Genomic DNA, 21754 nt, shown 5'->3' with positions numbered 1-21754 from the left:
TAGGACTCCTCTGTGCTCTCTCCTGTCTGATAGCACTCCTCTGTGCTCTCTCCTGTCTTATAGTACTCCTCTGTGCTCTCTCCTGTCTTATACGACTCCTCTGTGCTCTCTCTTGTCTGATAGTACTCCTCTGTGCTCTCTCCTGTCTGATAGTTCTCCTCTCTGCTCTCTCCTGCCTGATAGGACTCCTCTGTGCTCTCTCCTGTCGGATAGCACTCCTCTGTGCACTCTCATGTCTGATAATACTCCTCAGTGCACTCTCCTGTCTGATAGGACTACTCTGTGCTCTCTCCTGTCTTATAGGACTATTCTGTGCTCTCTCTTGTCTGATAGCACTCCTCTGTGCTCTCTCCTGTCTGATAGGACTCCTCTGTGCTCTCTCCTGTCTGATACGACTCCTCTGTGCTCTCTCCTGTCTGATAGCACTCCTCTGTGCTCTCTCCTGTCTGATAGCTCTCCTCTGTGCTCTCTCATTTCTGATAGTACTCATCTGTGCCCTCTCCTGTGTGATAGGACTACTCTGTGCTCTCTCCTGTCTTATAGGACTACTCTGTGCTCTCTTGTCTGATAGTACTCCTCTGTGCACTCTCCTGTCTGATAGCACTCCTCTGTGCTCTCTCCCGTCTGATAGTACTCATCTGTGCTCTTTCCTATCTGAAAGCACTCCTCTGTGCTCTCTCCTGATAGGACTCCTCTGTGCTCTCTCCTGTCTGATAGCACTCCTTTGTTGTCAGACAGAAAAGAACATGTCAACTTCAGCAGCTGATAATTATTGGAAGGATTAAGATTTTTTTAATAGAAGTAATTTACAAATCTGCTTAACTTTCTGGAGCCAGTTGATATATAAAAAAAGCGTTTTTTTTCTTGGAATACCCCTTTAATATATGAATTTTATATTACTCACCTCTGCTCTCCAGAAAACCTCAGCATATAGAAAATGTGCTTTTTTTGGCATCCTGTATTTTGGTTGTACAATTCTACCACACACAGTAAATTACATTATTCTAATAGTCTCTAACATGTTTGGTTAGCAATTCCCTAGTATACAAAGGAACACTTTATATTATGCAACATTTTGTAAGTAAGATTTACTATTTAAAAGACTTTCACAATATCTTCAGAAAAACTCAAAGTCTTTAATTGCAGTACCCTACAGTGTCGACGTACATGATGTTTTCCAATTACTGAATGTTTTTCATATCTGGTACTGTGGGAGGATAGTTAGCTTACGTGCAGGATGTGAGGAGGAGGTGGAGGATTGAGGCTTAGGCAGTTTATAAGGATACAAATACAGGGAATGAGTTACATATAGCTTGTTTTCAAGCAGAGGAAAAATACATAATTTTTATATACATATAAAACTCAGCACTCAGGAATCAGTAACATACAATATATACAAGGCAGAGTTCTCTTCATATTTCTCTTGATATTGCTTACATATCTTTTTGCTATTTATTACAGATGTATCATACATTGTACCTGTTATTTATACAATTTTTTCACTAGATTTGTCTAGCTATTTTTAATTAAAAAAACAAACAAAAATATGTTTAGTCTCTACTTATGATACATTGATCATGTGGCCAATAAGCATAAACATATTAAAACAGTATATAATATCCCATATCTCATATCCCATATGTGTAACCTGTGCAGTTGTAAAAGGGCCCCCAGTAACCTTAAAAATAGCTTTCTACTGTCTTATAGATTGCATCTAAGAGATTGATTTAATACATTTCATAGCTTATAATTTCTGGTGGGTTGTTAAAGAGACTTAAGAGTGGCATTATTTGCTAACCTGTTCAAAAGCCAGAGACCCACATACTCTTCTTGTATGCGGACTCTCTTATGTCTGTCCCTGCATCCCACCATACAGTAGCTTGTCAAGTATCATTGAATTAAAAGGGTTCTCCGGTGCTTACACATCTTTTAAGATGCCTGATCGCGGGAGTCCCGCCGCTGGGGACCCTCGGGATCATGCACGCGGCACCCCGTTTGTAATCAGTCCCCGGGCCGGCGGCGTGTGACGTCACGCCTACGACCCCATGTGACGTCACACCTCCGCCCCTCAATTCAAGTCTACGGGAGGGGGCGTGATAGCTCTCATGCCCCCTCCCGTAGGCTTGCATTGAGGGGCGGAGCGTGACATCACACGGGGGCAGGGGCATGACGTCACACCCCACCGGCCCTGTAGTCGCCTGTAATCAGATCCGGGGTGAACATGCTCCGGGGACTGATTACAAACGGGGTGCCGCGTGCATGATCCCGGGGGTCCCCAGCGGCGGGACTCCCGCGATCAGGCATCTTATCCCCTATACTTTGGATAGGGGAAAAGATGTGTAAGCACCAGAGAACCCCTTTTTATCTGATACATGGTAAGGATGTACAGTATTTACACAGGCTGGTAGCACACTGCATGGCACAATGCCTTGATGTACGCTGTTCCTGTATGCTATTTGTCAGAAAATATCTTCATTTTAAAATTAACAAATCATTGGTGCAAAAATATAATTGTAATCTGGCCACATTTATTAAACAGTATTTAGTAACCCATTTCTGACCATCCATTGATTTTTGTTTCCATGAAAATGTATCAATGGGGTGCATGTCATGGTGATGAATCTGTCACGTGTTGCATGGCAGAGATATGTTGGCATACCAAAGGCATGATGTTCCAATATCGATAACTGTTCTCCAATGTGTAAGGTAAATTATCACTTAGCAACCATTAACAATTCAACAGTAATTCGCAAATTAAATATAAAATGTTAAAAATGCACATAGCAGAAAATAATCATTTTAGGCCAATGTACCAATTGATCAGTAATGCTTGATGCTTAGGCTTACACTACTAAATGTACATGATATTCAACAAATGTATCTAGTTCTCAGCTCTTTTATCTCCACGGATACTTAGCACTGAATTTTTACTGGTTAACATTCTTATACCATATGGACACTAATCCACCCACGTCTACCACATCATTACATAACATGTTGTGCCCTTGCTTATTATTCCTCTTGTAAAGGAACATTGGCATCAGAATGATCTAGATTGGAAATGTTTATGTCACGATGCCGGCTGGCAGGTAGTGGATCCTCTGTGCCAGAGAGGGATTGGCGTGGACCGTGCTAGTGGACCGGTTCTAAGCCACTACTGGTTTTCACCAGAGCCCGCCGCAAAGCGGGATGGTCTTGCTGCGGCGGTAGTGACCAGGTCGTATCCACTAGCAACGGCTCACCTCTCTGGCTGCTGAAGATAGGCGCGGTACAAGGGAGTAGGCAAAAGCAAGGTCGGACGTAGCAGAAGGTCGGGGCAGGCAGCAAGGATCGTAGTCAGGGGCAACGGCAGAAGGTCTGGAAACACAGGCAAGGAACACACAAGGAACGCTTTCACTGGCACTAAGGCAACAAGATCCGGCAAGGGAGTGCAGGGGAAGTGAGGTGATATAGGGAAGTGCACAGGTGAACACACTAATTGGAACCACTGCGCCAATCAGCGGCGCAGTGGCCCTTTAAATCGCAGAGACCCGGCGCGCGCGCGCCCTAGGGAGCGGGGCCGCGCGCGCCGGGACAGAACAGACGGAGAGCGAGTCAGGTAGGGGAGCCGGGGTGCGCATCGCGAGCGGGCGCTACCCGCATCGCGAATCGCATCCCGGCTGGCAGCGGAATCGCAGCGCCCCGGGTCAGAGGACGTGACCGGAGCGCTGCCGCGGGGAGAGTGAAGCGAGCGCTCCGGGGAGGAGCGGGGACCCGGAGCGCTCGGCGTAACAGTACCCCCCCCCTTGGGTCTCCCCCTCTTCTTAGAGCCTGAGAACCTGAGGAGCAGACTTTTGTCTAGGATGTTGTCCTCAGGTTCCCAGGATCTCTCTTCAGGACCACAACCCTCCCAGTCCACTAAAAAAAAATTTTTCCCTCTGACCTTTTTGGCAGCTAAAATTTCTTTGACCGAGAAGATGTCCGAGGAGCCGGAAACAGGAGTGGGAGGAACAGATTTGGGAGAAAAACGGTTGAGGATGAGTGGTTTGAGAAGAGAGACGTGAAAGGCATTAGGGATACGAAGAGAGGGAGGAAGAAGAAGTTTATAAGAGACAGGATTAATTTGACACAAAATTTTGAAAGGACCAAGATAGCGTGGTCCCAACTTGTAGCTAGGGACACGGAAGCGGACATATTTAGCGGAGAGCCATACCTTGTCTCCAGGGGAAAAAACGGGGGGAGCTCTTCTTTTCTTATCCGCGAACTTCTTCATGCGTGATGAAGCCTGTAAGAGAGAATTTTGGGTCTCTCTCCATATGATGGAAAGGTCACGAGAAATTTCATCCACAGCGGGCAGACCAGAGGGCAAGGGAGTAGGGAGGGGGGGAAGAGGGTGACGGCCGTACACCACGAAAAATGGGGATTTGGAGGAAGACTCAGAGACCCTGAAGTTATACGAGAATTCGGCCCATGGGAGGAGATCTGCCCAGTCATCCTGGCGGGAGGAAACAAAATGTCGCAAATAATCACCCAAGATCTGGTTAATCCTTTCTACTTGTCCATTGGACTGGGGATGATATGCAGAAGAAAAATTTTATTTAATCTTGAGTTGTTTACAGAGAGCCCTCCAGAATTTAGACACGAATTGGACGCCTCTATCCGAGACAATCTGCGTAGGCAACCCGTGAAGACGAAAAATGTGTACAAAAAATTGTTTAGCCAACTGAGGCGCAGAAGGAAGACCAGGAAGAGGGATGAAATGTGCCATTTTGGAGAATCGATCAACGACCACCCAAATAACAGTGTTGCCACGGGAAGGGGGTAAATCAGTAATAAAATCCATACCAATCAGAGACCAAGGCTGTTCGGGGATAGGCAGAGGATGAAGAAAACCAGCGGGCTTCTGGCGAGGAGTCTTATCCCGGGCACAGATAGTGCAAGCTCGCACAAAGTCCACAACATCCGTCTCCAGAGTCGGCCACCAATAGAAGCGGGAGATGAGTTGCACAGATTTCTTGATACCCGCATGACCTGCGAGATGGGAGGAGTGACCCCATTTGAGGATTCCGAGGCGTTGACGAGGAGAAACAAAGGTCTTTCCTGGAGGAGTCTGCCTGATGGAGGCAGGAGAAGTGGAGATCAGGCAGTCAGGTGGAATGATGTGTTGCGGAGAGAGTTCAACTTCTGAGGCATCCGAGGAACGAGAGAGAGCATCGGCCCTAATGTTCTTATCGGCAGGACGAAAGTGAATCTCAAAATTAAATCGGGCAAAGAACAGAGACCACCGGGCCTGGCGAGGATTCAGCCGTTGGGCAGACTGGAGGTAGGAGAGGTTCTTGTGGTCGGTGTAGATAATAACAGGAGAACTTGATCCCTCCAGCAGATGCCTCCATTCCTCAAGTGCTAATTTAATGGCTAGAAGCTCTCGATCCCCGATGGAGTAGTTCCTCTCCGCTGGAGAGAAGGTCCTAGAGAAAAAACCACAAGTGACAGCATGCCCGGAAGAATTTTTTTGTAGAAGAACAGCTCCAGCTCCCACTGAGGAGGCATCAACCTCCAATAGGAAGGGTTTGGAAGGGTCAGGTCTGGAGAGGACGGGAGCCGAAGAAAAGGCAGACTTGAGTCGTTTAAAGGCGTCTTCTGCTTGAGGAGGCCAGGACTTGGGATCAGCATTTTTTTTGGTTAAAGCCACGATAGGAGCCACAATGGTAGAAAAATGTGGAATAAATTGCCTGTAATAATTGGCGAACCCCAAAAAGCGTTGGATAGCACGGAGTCCGGAGGGGCGTGGCCAATCTAAGACGGCAGAGAGTTTGTCTGGATCCATCTGTAGTCCCTGGCCAGAGACCAAATATCCTAGAAAAGGAAGAGATTGGCATTCAAACAGACATTTCTCAATTTTGGCATAGAGTTGGTTGTCACGAAGTCTCTGAAGAACCATACGGACATGCTGGCGGTGTTCTTCTAGATTGGCAGAAAAAATTAGGATATCGTCCAGATATACAACAACACAGGAGTATAACAGATCACGAAAAATTTCATTGACAAAGTCTTGGAAGACGGCAGGGGCGTTGCACAGTCCAAAGGGCATGACCAGATACTCAAAGTGTCCATCTCTGGTGTTAAATGCCGTTTTCCACTCGTCCCCCTCTCTGATGCGGATGAGGTTATAGGCGCCTCTTAAGTCCAATTTAGTGAAGATGTGGGCACCTTGGAGGCGATCAAAGAGTTCAGAGATGAGGGGTAAGGGGTAGCGGTTCTTAACCGTGATTTTATTAAGACCGCGGTAGTCAATGCAAGGACGTAGGGAGCCATCTTTTTTGGACACAAAGAAAAATCCGGCTCCGGCAGGAGAGGAAGATTTACGGATAAAGCCCTTTTTTAGATTCTCCTGGACGTATTCGGACATGGCAAGAGTCTCTGGGGCAGAGAGAGGATAAATTCTGCCCCGGGGTGGAGTAGTGCCCGGGAGGAGGTCGATAGGGCAATCATAAGGCCTGTGAGGAGGTAGAGTCTCAGCTTGTTTTTTGCAGAAAACATCCGCGAAGTCCATATAGGCCTTAGGGAGACCGGTTACTGGAGGAACCACAGAGTTACGGCAAGGGTTACTGGGAACCGGTTTTAGACAGTTCTTGGAACAAGAGGACCCCCAACTCTTGATCTCCCCAGTGGACCAATCCAGGGTAGGGGAATGAAGTTGAAGCCAGGGAAGTCCAAGGAGAATTTCCGAGGTGCAATTGGGGAGGACCAAAAGTTCAATCCTCTCATGATGAGATCCGATGCTCATAAGAAGGGGCTCCGTGCGGAAACGTATGGTACAGTCCAATCTTTCATTATTTACACAATTGATGTAGAGGGGTCTGGCGAGACTGGTCACCGGGATGTTGAACCTGTTGACGAGAGAGGCCAAAATAAAATTTCCTGCAGATCCAGAGTCCAAGAAGGCCACTGTAGAGAAGGAGAAGGCAGAGGCAGACATCCGCACAGGCACAGTAAGACGTGGAGAAGCAGAGTAGACATCAAGGACTGTCTCACCTTTGTGCGGAGTCAGCGTACGTCTTTCCAGGCGGGGAGGACGGATAGGACAATCTCTCAGGAAGTGTTCGGTACTAGCACAGTACAGGCAGAGGTTCTCCATACGGCGTCGTGTCCTCTCTTGAGGTGTCAGGCGAGACCGGTCGACCTGCATAGCCTCCACGGCGGGAGGCACAGGAACAGATTGCAGGGGACCAGAGGAGAGAGGAGCCGAGGAGAAGAAACGCCTCGTGCGAACAGAGTCCATATCTTGGCGGAGTTCCTGACGCCTTTCGGAAAAACGCATGTCAATGCGAGTGGCTAGGTGAATAAGTTCATGTAGATTAGCAGGAATTTCTCGTGCGGCCAGAACATCTTTAATGTTGCTGGATAGGCCTTTTTTGAAGGTCGCGCAGAGGGCCTCATTATTCCAGGACAATTCTGAAGCAAGAGTACGGAATTGTACGGCATACTCGCCAACGGAAGAATTACCCTGGACCAGGTTCAACAGGGCAGTCTCAGCAGAAGAGGCTCGGGCAGGTTCCTCAAAGACACTTCGGATTTCCGAGAAGAAGGAGTGTACAGAGGCAGTGACGGGGTCATTGCGGTCCCAGAGCGGTGTGGCCCATGACAGGGCTTTTCCGGACAGAAGGCTGACTACGAAAGCCACCTTAGACCTTTCAGTGGGAAACAGGTCCGACATCATCTCCAGATGCAGGGAACATTGGGAAAGAAAGCCACGGCAAAACTTAGAGTCCCCATCAAATTTATCCGGCAAGGATAAGCGTATCCCAGGAGCGGCCACTCGCTGCGGAGGAGGTGCAGGAGCTGGCGGAGGAGATGACTGCTGAAGCTGTGGTAGTAACTGTTGTAGCATAACGGTCAGTTGAGACAGCTGTTGGCCTTGTTGCGCTATCTGTTGTGACTGCTGGGCGACCACCGTGGTGAGGTCAGCGACAACTGGCAGAGGAACTTCAGCGGGATCCATGGCCGGATCTACTGTCACGATGCCGGCTGGCAGGTAGTGGATCCTCTGTGCCAGAGAGGGATTGGCGTGGACCGTGCTAGTGGACCGGTTCTAAGCCACTACTGGTTTTCACCAGAGCCCGCCGCAAAGCGGGATGGTCTTGCTGCGGCGGTAGTGACCAGGTCGTATCCACTAGCAACGGCTCACCTCTCTGGCTGCTGAAGATAGGCGCGGTACAAGGGAGTAGGCAAAAGCAAGGTCGGACGTAGCAGAAGGTCGGGGCAGGCAGCAAGGATCGTAGTCAGGGGCAACGGCAGAAGGTCTGGAAACACAGGCAAGGAACACACAAGGAACGCTTTCACTGGCACTAAGGCAACAAGATCCGGCAAGGGAGTGCAGGGGAAGTGAGGTGATATAGGGAAGTGCACAGGTGAACACACTAATTGGAACCACTGCGCCAATCAGCGGCGCAGTGGCCCTTTAAATCGCAGAGACCCGGCGCGCGCGCGCCCTAGGGAGCGGGGCCGCGCGCGCCGGGACAGAACAGACGGAGAGCGAGTCAGGTAGGGGAGCCGGGGTGCGCATCGCGAGCGGGCGCTACCCGCATCGCGAATCGCATCCCGGCTGGCAGCGGAATCGCAGCGCCCCGGGTCAGAGGACGTGACCGGAGCGCTGCCGCGGGGAGAGTGAAGCGAGCGCTCCGGGGAGGAGCGGGGACCCGGAGCGCTCGGCGTAACAGTTTATGTGCATTCAATAAAAAAAATTTTGTTCTGTCTTATTGCTTTGTTAGTTTATCCTTGGTTTAATTCTGACAAGATGTTTATTAGATTCATCTTGCTCGCACACAACACAGTTTCAGTTTATAAGAAAAAAAAACAACAACAAAACTTGCATGCTGTGACAGTACGCCCATTTATCTTCTATGCAGTATGTGGAAATAGCTTTGGCTTGCTGTGACATGGACTCCACAAAACCTTTGAAGGCTCCCTGTAGATAATATAAGATCTTTAAGTTATAAGGTGGTTCCCCCAGGTGTTGATTCGTTTCTTTCTCATATCCAACAGATGCTAAATCAGATTGAGACCTAGGGAATTTGGGGGATACGGTAACACCTTTGTTACACTCTGCTCTCTGACCGCAAACAAAGTACGGTATGAAGAAACAGGAACAAACCCTTTTCGCCGGCGCTGCTCGGATGGTGCAAGAAAGTGGATGGTACCCAGAGTATTATGTAACAATATTTTATTGAAACACATACAAAAAGGGGTACAGACAGGACAAGACGCGTTTCGGGAGTGAGCCCTCCCTTTCTCAATTGTGGACATATGCAGTCTGATGTGACAGGGGGTGTGGTACATATAAATACATTTACAATCCGGCGCCAAAAAAACATTCCGGCACAGGTCAAAGGTTGAACATAAGAAAAAAGTGATGCTGCATATTCATTTCAAATAAAAATGGTTATATTAAGAAACAATATAGAAAATATTGTGTTTGGTACTTGTACATTATTGAAATTTACTTAAAACATTGCAAATCAACTTTACATAGTCTAGCAGTTACGTACTAGTCATGGTAGCCACGAACTCAGAACGAGGCTTGGGCTAGCTAGTGTTGATAGTGAGGCATGGTCACAATGGCCGTGGTTAAGGCTTGCCGCTGTTTGTCTATGTGCAAAGGGCGGCCAATTAGAGTATAGATACGCGATGACGTACTATACCGTCCTTACGGGTAAGTCGGGATTTGTACGTGCCACTTTTTTCGATGTAGAGTCGGCAACCAATCAGATTATGAGGTTGGGGTGACGTTCTGTGTTGATGTTGAGAGCGCTTCTTTTTGTTTATATAGTCACGTGGTGTGCATTTGCAACCTATGGAAGAACAGGTTAGCCGGCTGTTAAGCCAATCAATGAGCTGAAGGGTAGTTGTATGGCGGTAAACATAGGTATTATGAATGTAAGAGATCATATGATTCAGATCAATCATAGGTTTCTTAGGTGACGAGGGTGGGTGGTTAGACCAATCAGATCACTGCCTATCTGATAGTGTAAGGTCTATGAAGAAAGATGCTGCGGGATGAGAGGTTTCTGATAGGTGCAGTAGACGGGAATAGTTATTTGGATTACTCTAGCTGCCACTATCAGAAATGGATCCAAAACATTCCATACGGCCAATTTAAGAGAATTCGGCGCAACTGCACATCGGACAAAGACTTTTTTACACAAAGTGAAATCTTGAACAAAAGATTTAAAGCAAAGGGATACCCTAGATCCCTGATTCAGAATAGCAAACAAAAAGCTATGAAGACTGATCAGAACACTTGTCTTCAACCAAAATGTAAAAACCTCACTACCACAGAAAGTTTGGAGAAATCCTACGCCTACAACTTTCTTACCACATACTCAACAGACCACAAAAAGATAAAGAAGATTTTGGAGAAACACTGGGCCACTCTTTTACTGGACCCTTTTCTGAAAGACATTATTCCTTCAAAACCACAGGTGACCTTCAGAAAGAATAAGTCACTTAAAAACATACTGGCACCAAGCAAACTAAAGGAACCTACAAAAACCACCTTTCTGAAAGAAGGACTAGAGGGTTCCTACAAATGTGGAACGTCAGCATGCAAATGCTGCACAAGCATTACGCATCGCAAGAAATCCTTTACTTCGAACATCACAGGCGAAACTTTCCCAATTAAGACTATACTAACATGTAAATCATCCTTTGTTGTCTATCTACTGGAATGCACTTGCAAAAGTCAATATATAGGCCGGACAATCCAGTGTCTTAATGCCAGATTGAACAAACACCGGTTTAATGTAAAAACTGGGTACCAACTGCACAGCGTATCACGCCATGCCTCACTAATGCACAATTGCGATTTTTCACATTTTTCCGTCACCCCGATCGAGCAGATACCAATCACTTGCCACCGACGTTATACTCAACTATGCAGGAGGGAGAACTACTGGATTTTTAAGCTAAAAACCCTTATCCCTCAGGGACTTAATGAATATATTGAAAATCCAACATAAATTATGAGGATACATTCACTCACCTTGCCGATGTCATTGTGTCCATCCGCTCTTCTCTGGATGCCGGAGTGAGTGGCTGGGCGAGCATCTACGACCCACCTACCAGGGATTCTTGATCATGCCCTGTATCCCCCAAGTGGAAATAAACGATGAAGTAGGCGATTCTCGGATTGGTTAAAGCGTCTATCAGGAATCCTAAATACACCCGCCCTCTACTGCTAACCTAAGACGGATTAGGCGACGCCCTCATTGGTTCAAACATCCACCTATCAGAAACCTCTCATCCCGCAGCATCTTTCTTCATAGACCTTACACTATCAGATAGGCAGTGATCTGATTGGTCTAACCACCCACCCTCGTCACCTAAGAAACCTATGATTGATCTGAATCATATGATCTCTTACATTCATAATACCTATGTTTACCGCCATACAACTACCCTTCAGCTCATTGATTGGCTTAACAGCCGGCTAACCTGTTCTTCCATAGGTTGCAAATGCACACCACGTGACTATATAAACAAAAAGAAGCGCTCTCAACATCAACACAGAACGTCACCCCAACCTCATAATCTGATTGGTTGCCGACTCTACATCGAAAAAAGTGGCACGTACAAATCCCGACTTACCCGTAAGGACGGTATAGTACGTCATCGCGTATCTATACTCTAATTGGCCGCCCTTTGCACATAGACAAACAGCGGCAAGCCTTAACCACGGCCATTGTGACCATGCCTCACTATCAACACTAGCTAGCCCAAGCCTCGTTCTGAGTCCGTGGCTACCATGACTAGTACGTAACTGCTAGACTATGTAAAGTTGATTTGCAATGTTTTAAGTAAATTTCAATAATGTACAAGTACCAAACACAATATTTTCTATATTGTTTCTTAATATAACCATTTTTATTTGAAATGAATATGCAGCATCACTTTTTTCTTATGTTCAACCTTTGACCTGTGCCGGAATGTTTTTTTGGCGCCGGATTGTAAATGTATTTATATGTACCACACCCCCTGTCACATCAGACTGCATATGTCCACAATTGAGAAAGGGAGGGCTCACTCCCGAAACGCGTCTTGTCCTGTCTGTACCCCTTTTTGTATGTGTTTCAATAAAATATTGTTACATAATACTCTGGGTACCATCCACTTTCTTGCACCATCCGAGCAGCGCCGGCGAAAAGGGTTTGTTCCTGTTTCTTCATACCGTACTTTGTTCCAAGACCTCTGCCGATCCCTGCGAGGACATCGGCCACAACCCGCAGGCTGCAGCTCCGGACCACCGCTCACTACCCCAACACGGAGGGGTTACATGCATGAACCCAAGGTTCACTCAAGGTGAGCATACTACTTAATCCTTCGCTTTAATATACCATCGGAATTACACGAGGCGCTGTCCTCCTTCTTTTGCCTCTCTGACCGCAAACACCGGCTGTGAGCTGTGTCCCCCTGTCTCTGTGTCCCCTTCTGCCGGCGGGGCTGGGATTCGCATTGCGGGACGCAACCGCATGCGAATCCGTCACTCACCATGTTCTGCTGCTGCTGCCTCCTCCTCTGTGTCTCAGCTCCGGGTGTGCATCTTTTAGGGTGTGCGTGTGCCGTAGCTCTGAAATTTATAGGGCCAGTATGCCTATAATTACTGTCACACCTGTCACTACATAATAAAGTTCATGCACCTCCCCCCACTTCCCTGCCGGATCTTCAGTGCCCCTAGCCTGAGATTAAGCATTCCATATTGCCTGTTTGCCTTATCCTTGTATCCAGACCTTCCCACTACGTTATTTGAGTTCACACCTTTACTGCCTGACTTGACCTTCTGCTATGTCTGACTATGCTACTGCCTTATCCTTCGGTACCTCGCCTTGCCCAGCTACCTGTGTGGTTGAGCCGTGTCGGGTGTAGCGACCTGGGTGTCACCTGCCGCAGCAAGCCCATCCTGCCTTGCGGTGAGCTCTGGTGAAGACCAGCGTCAGCTTAGATTCCACTCAACGATACGGTCCGAGTCATCAGCCACACAGGTTAGAGGATCCACATCCAGCTCCATAACAACCTTGAATTTTTTAAAATACGCCACTGCCATTAGGCAATACTGTTACCATTAAAGAGCATACTTAATCTGCAACAATGTGGTCAAAGTAACATTCACATAAAGACCAGGACTAAAAGTTCTTCAGCAGAACATTTGCAAGAGCATTGCACTTCCTCAGAAGGCTTGCCTTCTTCCCAATGTGTACCCTGGTGTCATCTCTTCCCCAGGTAGGTGATGCATATGCACCCAGCCATTAAAATGATGTCAAAGAAAATGTGACTCATCAGATAAGGCCGCCTTCTTCTATTGCTCCATGGTCCAGTGAATCTCATCTGCCAATTATAGGTGCTTTTGGGGAGGGGTAAGCATAGACATTCTGACCGTCTTTGGCAATACAGCCTCAAACATGCACTGTTTGTACTGACAACTTTCTCTCATAACCGTCAGCATTAACTTTGGTGCATTAACTTTGTGCCTCAGTGGAACTGGACATGTTTGGCTAGCCTTCACTCCCAATGAGCTCTGTTTAATATGTGTATAAATTACTGCATTTGCACCACTTTAATTGCATACACTATGGTCTTGCAATGCGTAAAGGGTTAATATGTGATACTTTGGCCATGTGATATTGCTAGATAATATTGCAGAAGTCCCTAGTCCAACTTCGCTATCCCAAAAGAGGGGGTGGACCTAAACCTATTAGAACCAGTTAAGGCCTGGCCATTGTCAGAGCCCCTTTGTCTCTCAATGCAGCTCCTTCTAGGAAGACAAGTAAAATGTAGGCCTGGATTTTGACAGAGGAACATATTCTAGCCCTGCACTTGCTGAGAGCTTTAGTCAAACAGCAAAGTATACGTTTCCTGGGTTTATACTTTACCTTATACCTAAGTCTCCAAACAAGTCACTGTTCCTGCTCAGTGTTCTTGCCCCCACTGGGAGGATACATTCTACAAAATTCCTGTGTGTTATACACGGGTCTCTCTGAATTACATTGATCCTTTGTTAACCAAATGGTTGGGTCATTGGTGCCTTTCTTCATGTCCCTTTATCTTTGGATGTCCCTTTTTCAATGTTGTGTCCCAGATGCCAAAGCAGATCGAGTGAAGCGAAGTCTATATTTGTACCTTGCTCCACAGAGAACAAACCAGTGAAGATCCTCTTCCAGCTATTTCACTTTCAGCAATATTGAACTGAGAACTTATGAATAAGTGAACATTGACATCTGCATATACATCTGCATTACTTATTACATGTATACATTCCAAGGAAGCACATAAAGATTGCTCAATTTAGTAAAGCTGCTGCTTAACCCCTTAAGGACTCAGCGTTTTTTAGTTTTTGCATTTTCGTTTTTTACTCCTTACCTTTTAAAAATCATGACCCTTCAAATTTTCCACCTAAAAATCCATATTATGGCTTATTTTTTGAACCACCAATTCAGTGACATTAGTCATTTTACCCAAAAATCCACGGTGAAACGGAAAAAAAAATCATTGTGCGAAAAAATTTAAGAAAAAATGCCATTTTGTAACTTTTGGGGGCTTCCATTTCTACGCAATGCATTTTTCAGTATAAATGACACCTTATCATTATTCTGTAGGTCCATACGGTTAAAATGATACCCTACTTATATAGGTTTTATTTTCGTCGTACTTCTGGAAAAAATCATAACTACATGCAGGAAAATGTATACGTTTAAAAATATCCTTTTTTACGTGTACGTCATTGACTGTGCGGTTTAATTAACAATATATTTTTACAGTTTGAACATTTACCCACGCGGAGATACCATATATGTTTATATTTATTTTTATTTACATAGTTTTTTTTTTTATGGGAAAAAGTGGGTGATTCTGACTTTTATTAGGGAAGGGGTTAAATAACATTTATTAACACTTTTTTTGCCACTTTTTTTTTGCAATGTTTCGGCCCCCATTGGGGACTATAACATTGCACACACTGATCTCTTACACTGTTCACTGCCATGCATTAACATGGCATTGATCAGTGTTATCGTCGCTCGACTGCTTCTGCCTGGATCTCAGGCACGGAGCAGTTATTCGGCAATCGGACATGCAGGAGGCCGGGTGGGATCCTCCTGGTGTCCTGCAAGCTGTTCAGGACACCGCAATTTTTTAGCAGTGGTCCCGAACAGCCCGACTGAGCTGCCGGGAGGCTTTCGGTTTCACTTCAGATGCGGCGGTCAACCTTGATCGCCGCATCTGAAGGGTTAATACCGGGCATCGTCCTGCTTTTTTAAGGAGTTAAGCACTAATTAAAGGGACATTGACCAAATATCCATTCTTCTCACTTCAAAATAACCCTCATCATCTCCCCTGTGGCTACCACATCTGTTCTTGTCCATTTTTGCTGCTTCCAACACATCAACTTCAAGAACGGACTCACTTGCCGCTTTATATACACCATTATTTGACTGGTGCCAGTGTAACAAGATAATTATTGCTATGCACTCTCTAGCCTGTTTTAATGTAACTTATGTCTGATCAGAATATATATATATATATATATATATATATATATACAGTGACCCCCCGACTTATGGTGGCCCCGACATATGATCATTTCAACATATGATGGCCTCTCAGAGCCCATCGTATGTTGAAGGCAGCATCGACATATGATGCTGCTGTGTGTCGGGGCCATCGTACAAACAGCTATCTGACAGCGCTGACAACTTCAGCAACTGACAGATAGTTGTTTAATGTGCCCCTGTGCCCCGTTCTGCCTCCTGCTACTCACATGCTGTCCTGCTAACTCACGCAGGCTTCCACTGTGAGCTCCGAGTAAGCCCCCCAACCCCCCAGTGCAGCCATAGCCAATAGCCTGCAGCATCTTGCTGCAGGCATCCAATGAGCTGCTGGCTGCCCTCCCCTTCCTTTCCTATGGAGCTGTAGTTGGCAGGATCGTAATGGAGGACATTCTGTCCCCCCTGAAGGTATTTAAAGAACTGTACAGTACTGTATGTGATGTCACACATCACATACAATATATATACACACAATACACCCCATACATCAATGTTTCCCTATCAGTGTGCCTCCAGCTGTTGCAAAACTATAACTCCCAGCATGCCCAGACAGTCAATGGCTGTACATGCATGCTGGGAGTTGTAGTTGTGCAACAGCTGGAGGCACCCTGGTTTGTTAAACACTCCCCATACACTCCACATACAATGGTCATCCCAGAACCAATTAGCAGTTTCCCATAGAGATATGTATTCAACATACAATGGTTCCAAGGCCCCAGAACCAATTACCATTTTTACATAGACATATGTACTCGACATATGATGGTTTCAACATATGATGGTTCTCCTGGAACCAATTAATATCATATGTTGAGGGACCACTGTATATATACATGTATAATATGTTTAGTGACATAACCACTTAAAGAAGTTACTAATGCTAATGTTAGCAGAGTCTAAAATCTGTTATTAATATGTGTGTGTGCATGTGTATAAATAATATTTTTGGTGACAGAACTACTAAAAGAACTTACTATCGCTAATATTAACAGAGTCTAAACTGCTGCAGTTTGATGAAACATATCAATCATTACTAATTGTAATACTAATACATACATGTAGGTGCACTACTGTGGTAGATGTAAACAGTGACAAATGGCTAACCCTCAAACTGATGTTAAAATTGAGACATTAGCCAGTATATCCTTATATGAAGGTGATTACCTGAGCCCGCACACCAACGCCAAAGTTTCTCAAGTGGCACGGGACCTAACACTAACCTACCTGTGCCATATGGGCAAAACCAGGAACCAGTGGGCATTTACAGCAGCATTAGGTCCGACTCACAGCCTGTTCCCAGGTTACCTCCAGTGTGGCTAGGCACACGTACAATGGGAGGTGGGAGGCAGGCTATAAGCCACACCCAAGTTGGCTTATGTGTTGCTGGCCTCACAGGTGAACCTTAATGCTGCCTAGAAAGTGATCAAGGTGCATTAAATGCGGAATTTATATCCAAGTATAAGATTTAAACAACAAGAAGAAAAAACATTTTTCTCAAAAAGCAGGAGGTGCTCAACCCCAAATGCAGTTGTGCATTTATGCTGGAGGAGCAGATCCTGCGCTTGTGGTCCGTTGCTAAGGGCAATTCCCAGCATAAAATGCATACAATGGGGGATACCTGCAGCAGACTACAAGTGCCTTATACTTGGAGGTGTATAAACTCCACATTTAATGCGCCTTTATCACTTTCTAGGCAGCAGTAAGGTCCACATGTGAGGCCGACAAGACATTAGCCAACTTCGGTGGGGCTTATAGTCTGCCTCCCTCCTCCCATTGTTTGTGTGCCCTGCCACACTAGAGGTAACCTGGGAGCAGGTTGTTAGTCGCACATAATGCTGCTGTAATTGCCCATTGGCCCCTGGCATTGCCTATATGGCACAGGTAGGTTTAGTGTTAGGTCCCGTGCCACTTGAGAAACCTTGCCGTTGGTGTGTGGGCTCAGGTATGTCCTTCATATAAGGATATACTGGCTAATGTCTCAATTTTAACATCATTTTGAGGGTTAGCCATATGTCACTGTTTACATCTACCACAGTAGTGCACCTACATTTATGTATTACTCTATATGTTACACATCCACTGTGGCACTTGTAGTCTGCTGCAGACATCCCCCATTGTATGCATTTTATGCTGGGGATTGCCCTAAGCAACAGACTACACGGGCAGGATCTGCTCCCCCAGCATAAATCACAACTGCATTTGGGATTGAGCATTTCCTGCCATTTAATACCACGTTTTTTCTTCTTGTTGTTTAATTGTAATGCTAGCTATGTATTAAGGCATCAGACAAAATTTGAAAGACACTCTTCATAACCATAATGTTATATTTATAGATTGTTCTGTTCTATTTTAAGCTACTGTATGCATCCTAAGCGTGTCTTGAAATTGACTTTCATATCCATATGAGTCTACTAGGGGGTATTGCTTAGGGCTGTGCACAGTTTTCCATATATTTTGTGATCCAGTTGTTAACTAATTAATTGATTCAATTTTACAGGTTTCATTTTTAAAATAATGTGTTGTAAAACTATAAAATTATATAGTAATAAGAGAAAATCCAATATGTAAGTTCAAATTCTGATGTATATAAGTTTTTATAGCAATAGACAAATTAGCAGTCTATTATAATAAATATATTTTGAAATGAAAGTAACCATGAAACATGATTTTCCATTCATTTGATTTAACTTCCAATATTTTATTTTATTCTTTCACATACAGGTATCTTGAGCTTGAAAGTAGTGGCCATCGAAATGAAATCAGATTACATTACCGCTCAGGGAGTCATCGATCGCAGACAGAAGTATTTCCCTATATTTTGGCAGATGACAAATGGCATAGATTTTCCTTGGCTATCAGCGCTTCTCACCTGGTTTTACATGTGGATTGTAACAAGTAAGTAATAATATTTGGGGGGGCGTTGGGTGGGGGTGGGTGGTTGTGTATAAGTTTAAAACCGTACAGCTTAAAACATTTACACCCCCTTACACTGACTAAATAATCAGTGCCATCACCTGATATTCACTCCCATTATAAAAATTAAGGTCACACCCTTTTTACTGATTCCTTGAATTGTTGGAAAAACTATAAACCCTCATATCATGAGAACAGAAGGGTGTATCAAGAAACTGTAAAATGGTTTGTGTACAGTGCACCCTAAGCTATTTTTGATAGTAACATTACATTTTTGAGTCGGCCACAGGTCCTCTTTGAAAAGAAATGGTATTAATAATTATAATTATTATAATACCATGAACAAAAAATGGATATATTTTTTTCAGTCACTACTGTTTATAGACAAATAATAAAGTTTTGTTTATACCTCCATAATGAACCTGTGTGACATACCTCTTTGCACTATTCATCCTGACAAATCTTACATAACTGCAACTGCAGTGTAACGGCTGTGGTAGGTGGATCCACTATCCTGTGAGGAAGATTGCATGGCCGTAACAGGGAGTGGAATATGAGGTGCCTCTGGTTTTCACCAGAGCCTGCCGCAAAGTGGGATGGACTTGCTGCAGCAGGCGGCACCCAGGTCGCTACCCCTGATATGACTTGTCCCCACAGGCAGCCGAGGTATAACGAGGCGCAGGAAGGATGAGGCACAGACGAAGTCAGGATAGGCAGGAGGTCAGGTGGCAATGAAGCAAGTCAGGTCACGTAGCAAGAGGTCAGAAGGCAGGCAGCACAGGTGCAAGGTCAGGATACGTAGCAAGGAGTCAGATACACAGGAACACAATCCAATCTTAGGCTGGCCATAAACATGGGACTTTGATCGTCCACAATGGACCGATCAAAGTCCTATTGGATTGTTCGTACAAATGAATGTGTCAGCACAATGTCAGACTAAACTTGCAGAACACTGTTTAAAAAAATTAATTTCCATCAGAATTTATATGCGGCGAATCTATATTAAAAACGGCTATTTATGGCATACAGAGAGCCTCAATAGGGGTATAGAACACTTTTCTGTGTTCTAACACGCATATGGAGTGTGCTGGGGTAGTGAAATAATACTGTTATTCAGAATAACATGCAGATTACCGGCATCGCTTTTAGAATCACTGCCGCAGAACGGCACAATGACAGAGCCTTGAGGTGGTATCAGTATGAGGAGATAATATAGTAGCTGAATGGCACAGCGTGGAGGTTTTGGCAGCATGAGGAGACCATATCGTGGCTGAATGACACAGCGTGGAGGTGTTGGCAGCATGAGGAGACCATATAGTGGCTGAATGACACAGCTTGGATGAGGCTTAAGCATGAGGAGACCATATAGTGGCTGAATGACACAGCGTGGAGGTGTTGGTAGCATGAGGAGACCATATAGTGGCTGAATGACATAGCATGGAGGTGTTGGCAGCTTGAGGAGACCATATCCATATAGTGGCTGAATGACACAGCGTGGAGGTGTTGGTAGCATGACGAGACCATATAGTGGCTGAATGACACAGCTTGGGTGAGGCTGAAGCATGAGGAGACCATATAGTGGCTGAATGACACAGCTTGGAGTTGGCTGAAGCATGAGTAGACACCAAAAAAACGCAAGAATTTTTTTTAATTTAAAATGAAGATTTTTGATAGCTAGTGCTACCTACCATAACAAATTTTTTATTCCCAGGCCCAGCAGCAGTATAAGTAAACAATATATTGCCTAAGTGACACAGCCTGGAGTTGGCTGAAGCATGAGGAGACCATTGAAATGTTTGATTTTTTTTTTAAATTTAAGATTTTGAAATTTAAATTAATGATTTTGAAATTGAACTTTTAACTCCCAGGTTTTAGTGTCCCGAACCCAGGCGTGTGGGTACAAAGGGCCAAATCTAATAAGCCCCCACAGGGATCATGTGGCCTTTAGATGTAGGTGCAACGTCTCCATTGCCCTGACCAGCCATTGTTTCCAACACTTTTCGTCAAGGCAAACCATGTGAAGAACAGTGTGACACCGCCGTGCCCTGCACACATGGTATGCTGAAGGGCCACTGAGACTTGCCCGGGCAGTGGAGGCTGAGGACATGGTGGAGGATGAGGACACAGAGTCGCACACTGTCACAGGACCAACGGGCTGACAGTGGAGCAGGAAGCAGCATGAGTACACAAGATGGGTTCACAAACCCTAAAATTAAAAGGTGAATGTTGAAATCTCTATTGAAGATGCATGTTAGGTAGTGCTTAACATCCAAAAATGTAAGGCCCAAGCCCAGAAGCATCAGTAAGCCAAGTAGTTCCTGAAAGACAGAGTCAGGAAAAGTCCTCAGCAGTACTCAAGAGGATTTCATAACCCCTAAGATTGAAAGATCAATGTTGAAATCTAAATTAAACATGTATGTAAGCTAGTGCAAAACATCCAAAAATGTAAGGCCCAAGCCCTGAAGCATCAGTAAGCCAAGTAGTTCCTGAAAGACACAGGAGCAGTCAGGAGCAGGCATCAGCAGTACCCAAGAGGGTTTCACAACCTCTTACGTTGAAAGATCAATGCTGAAATTTCTATTAAGCATGTATTTAGCTAGTGCTAAACATCCAAAAATGTAAGGGCCAAGCCCAGAAGCATCAATAAGCCAAGTAGGTCCTGAAACACACAGTCAGGAGCAGACATCAGCAGTACACCAGAGGGTTTTATAACCCCTTAAATTGAAAGATCAATCTTGAAATCTCAATTAAGCATTTATGTTAGCTAGTGCTACCAGAAAATATTTGGAGTTAATATCCCAGTCCCAGTAGCATCAGAAAACAATATATCGGCTGAATGACACAGCCTCGAGGTGGGGAAAGCATAAGGAGCCCATGTAGTGTCTGAATGGTACAGCATGAAGGTGGCTGAAGCATGAGGAGACCATTGAAGAATTTTAAATAGAAATCTAAGATTTTTTTAACCAAAATTGAGGATTTTGAAATGGAACTTTTAACTCCCAAAATTTAGTGGCCCTGGCCCCAGCGTGTGGGTACAAAGGATCTAATCTAACAAGCCCCATGTCACATGTCAGCACAATGACAGAGCCTGGAGGTGGCATCAGTAGGAGGAGACCATATAGTGTCTGAATGGCACAGCCTGGAGTTGGCTGAAGCATGAGGAGACCCCAGTTCTTCACCAAAATTGTCAGAATACCACCTGACATTCAAAATAATAAAATCATAGATACGTTCTCTGAAGAAAAGGATCCTTCATTAGATGACAA

General features: G+C 45.1%; 1 protein-coding gene across 2 annotated transcripts in view; it reads left to right on the top strand.

Moving 5' to 3' along the window:
* Nucleotides 1–21754, top strand: part of NELL2 (neural EGFL like 2) — a 360426-nt gene that overhangs the window by 107045 nt on the left and 231627 nt on the right. For both annotated transcript variants that reach the window (XM_056573979.1, XM_056573978.1), the window contains exon 4: nt 18297–18470. In XM_056573979.1, the coding sequence (XP_056429954.1) occupies nt 18297–18470 (174 nt within the window). The remainder of the gene's footprint in view (nt 1–18296; nt 18471–21754) is intronic.

The sequence above is a fragment of the Hyla sarda genome, chromosome 4, assembly GCF_029499605.1.
Source record: "Hyla sarda isolate aHylSar1 chromosome 4, aHylSar1.hap1, whole genome shotgun sequence".
In the NCBI taxonomy this organism is placed as follows: Eukaryota; Metazoa; Chordata; class Amphibia; order Anura; family Hylidae; genus Hyla; species Hyla sarda.
This window is presented reverse-complemented; position numbering and strand designations above follow the sequence as displayed.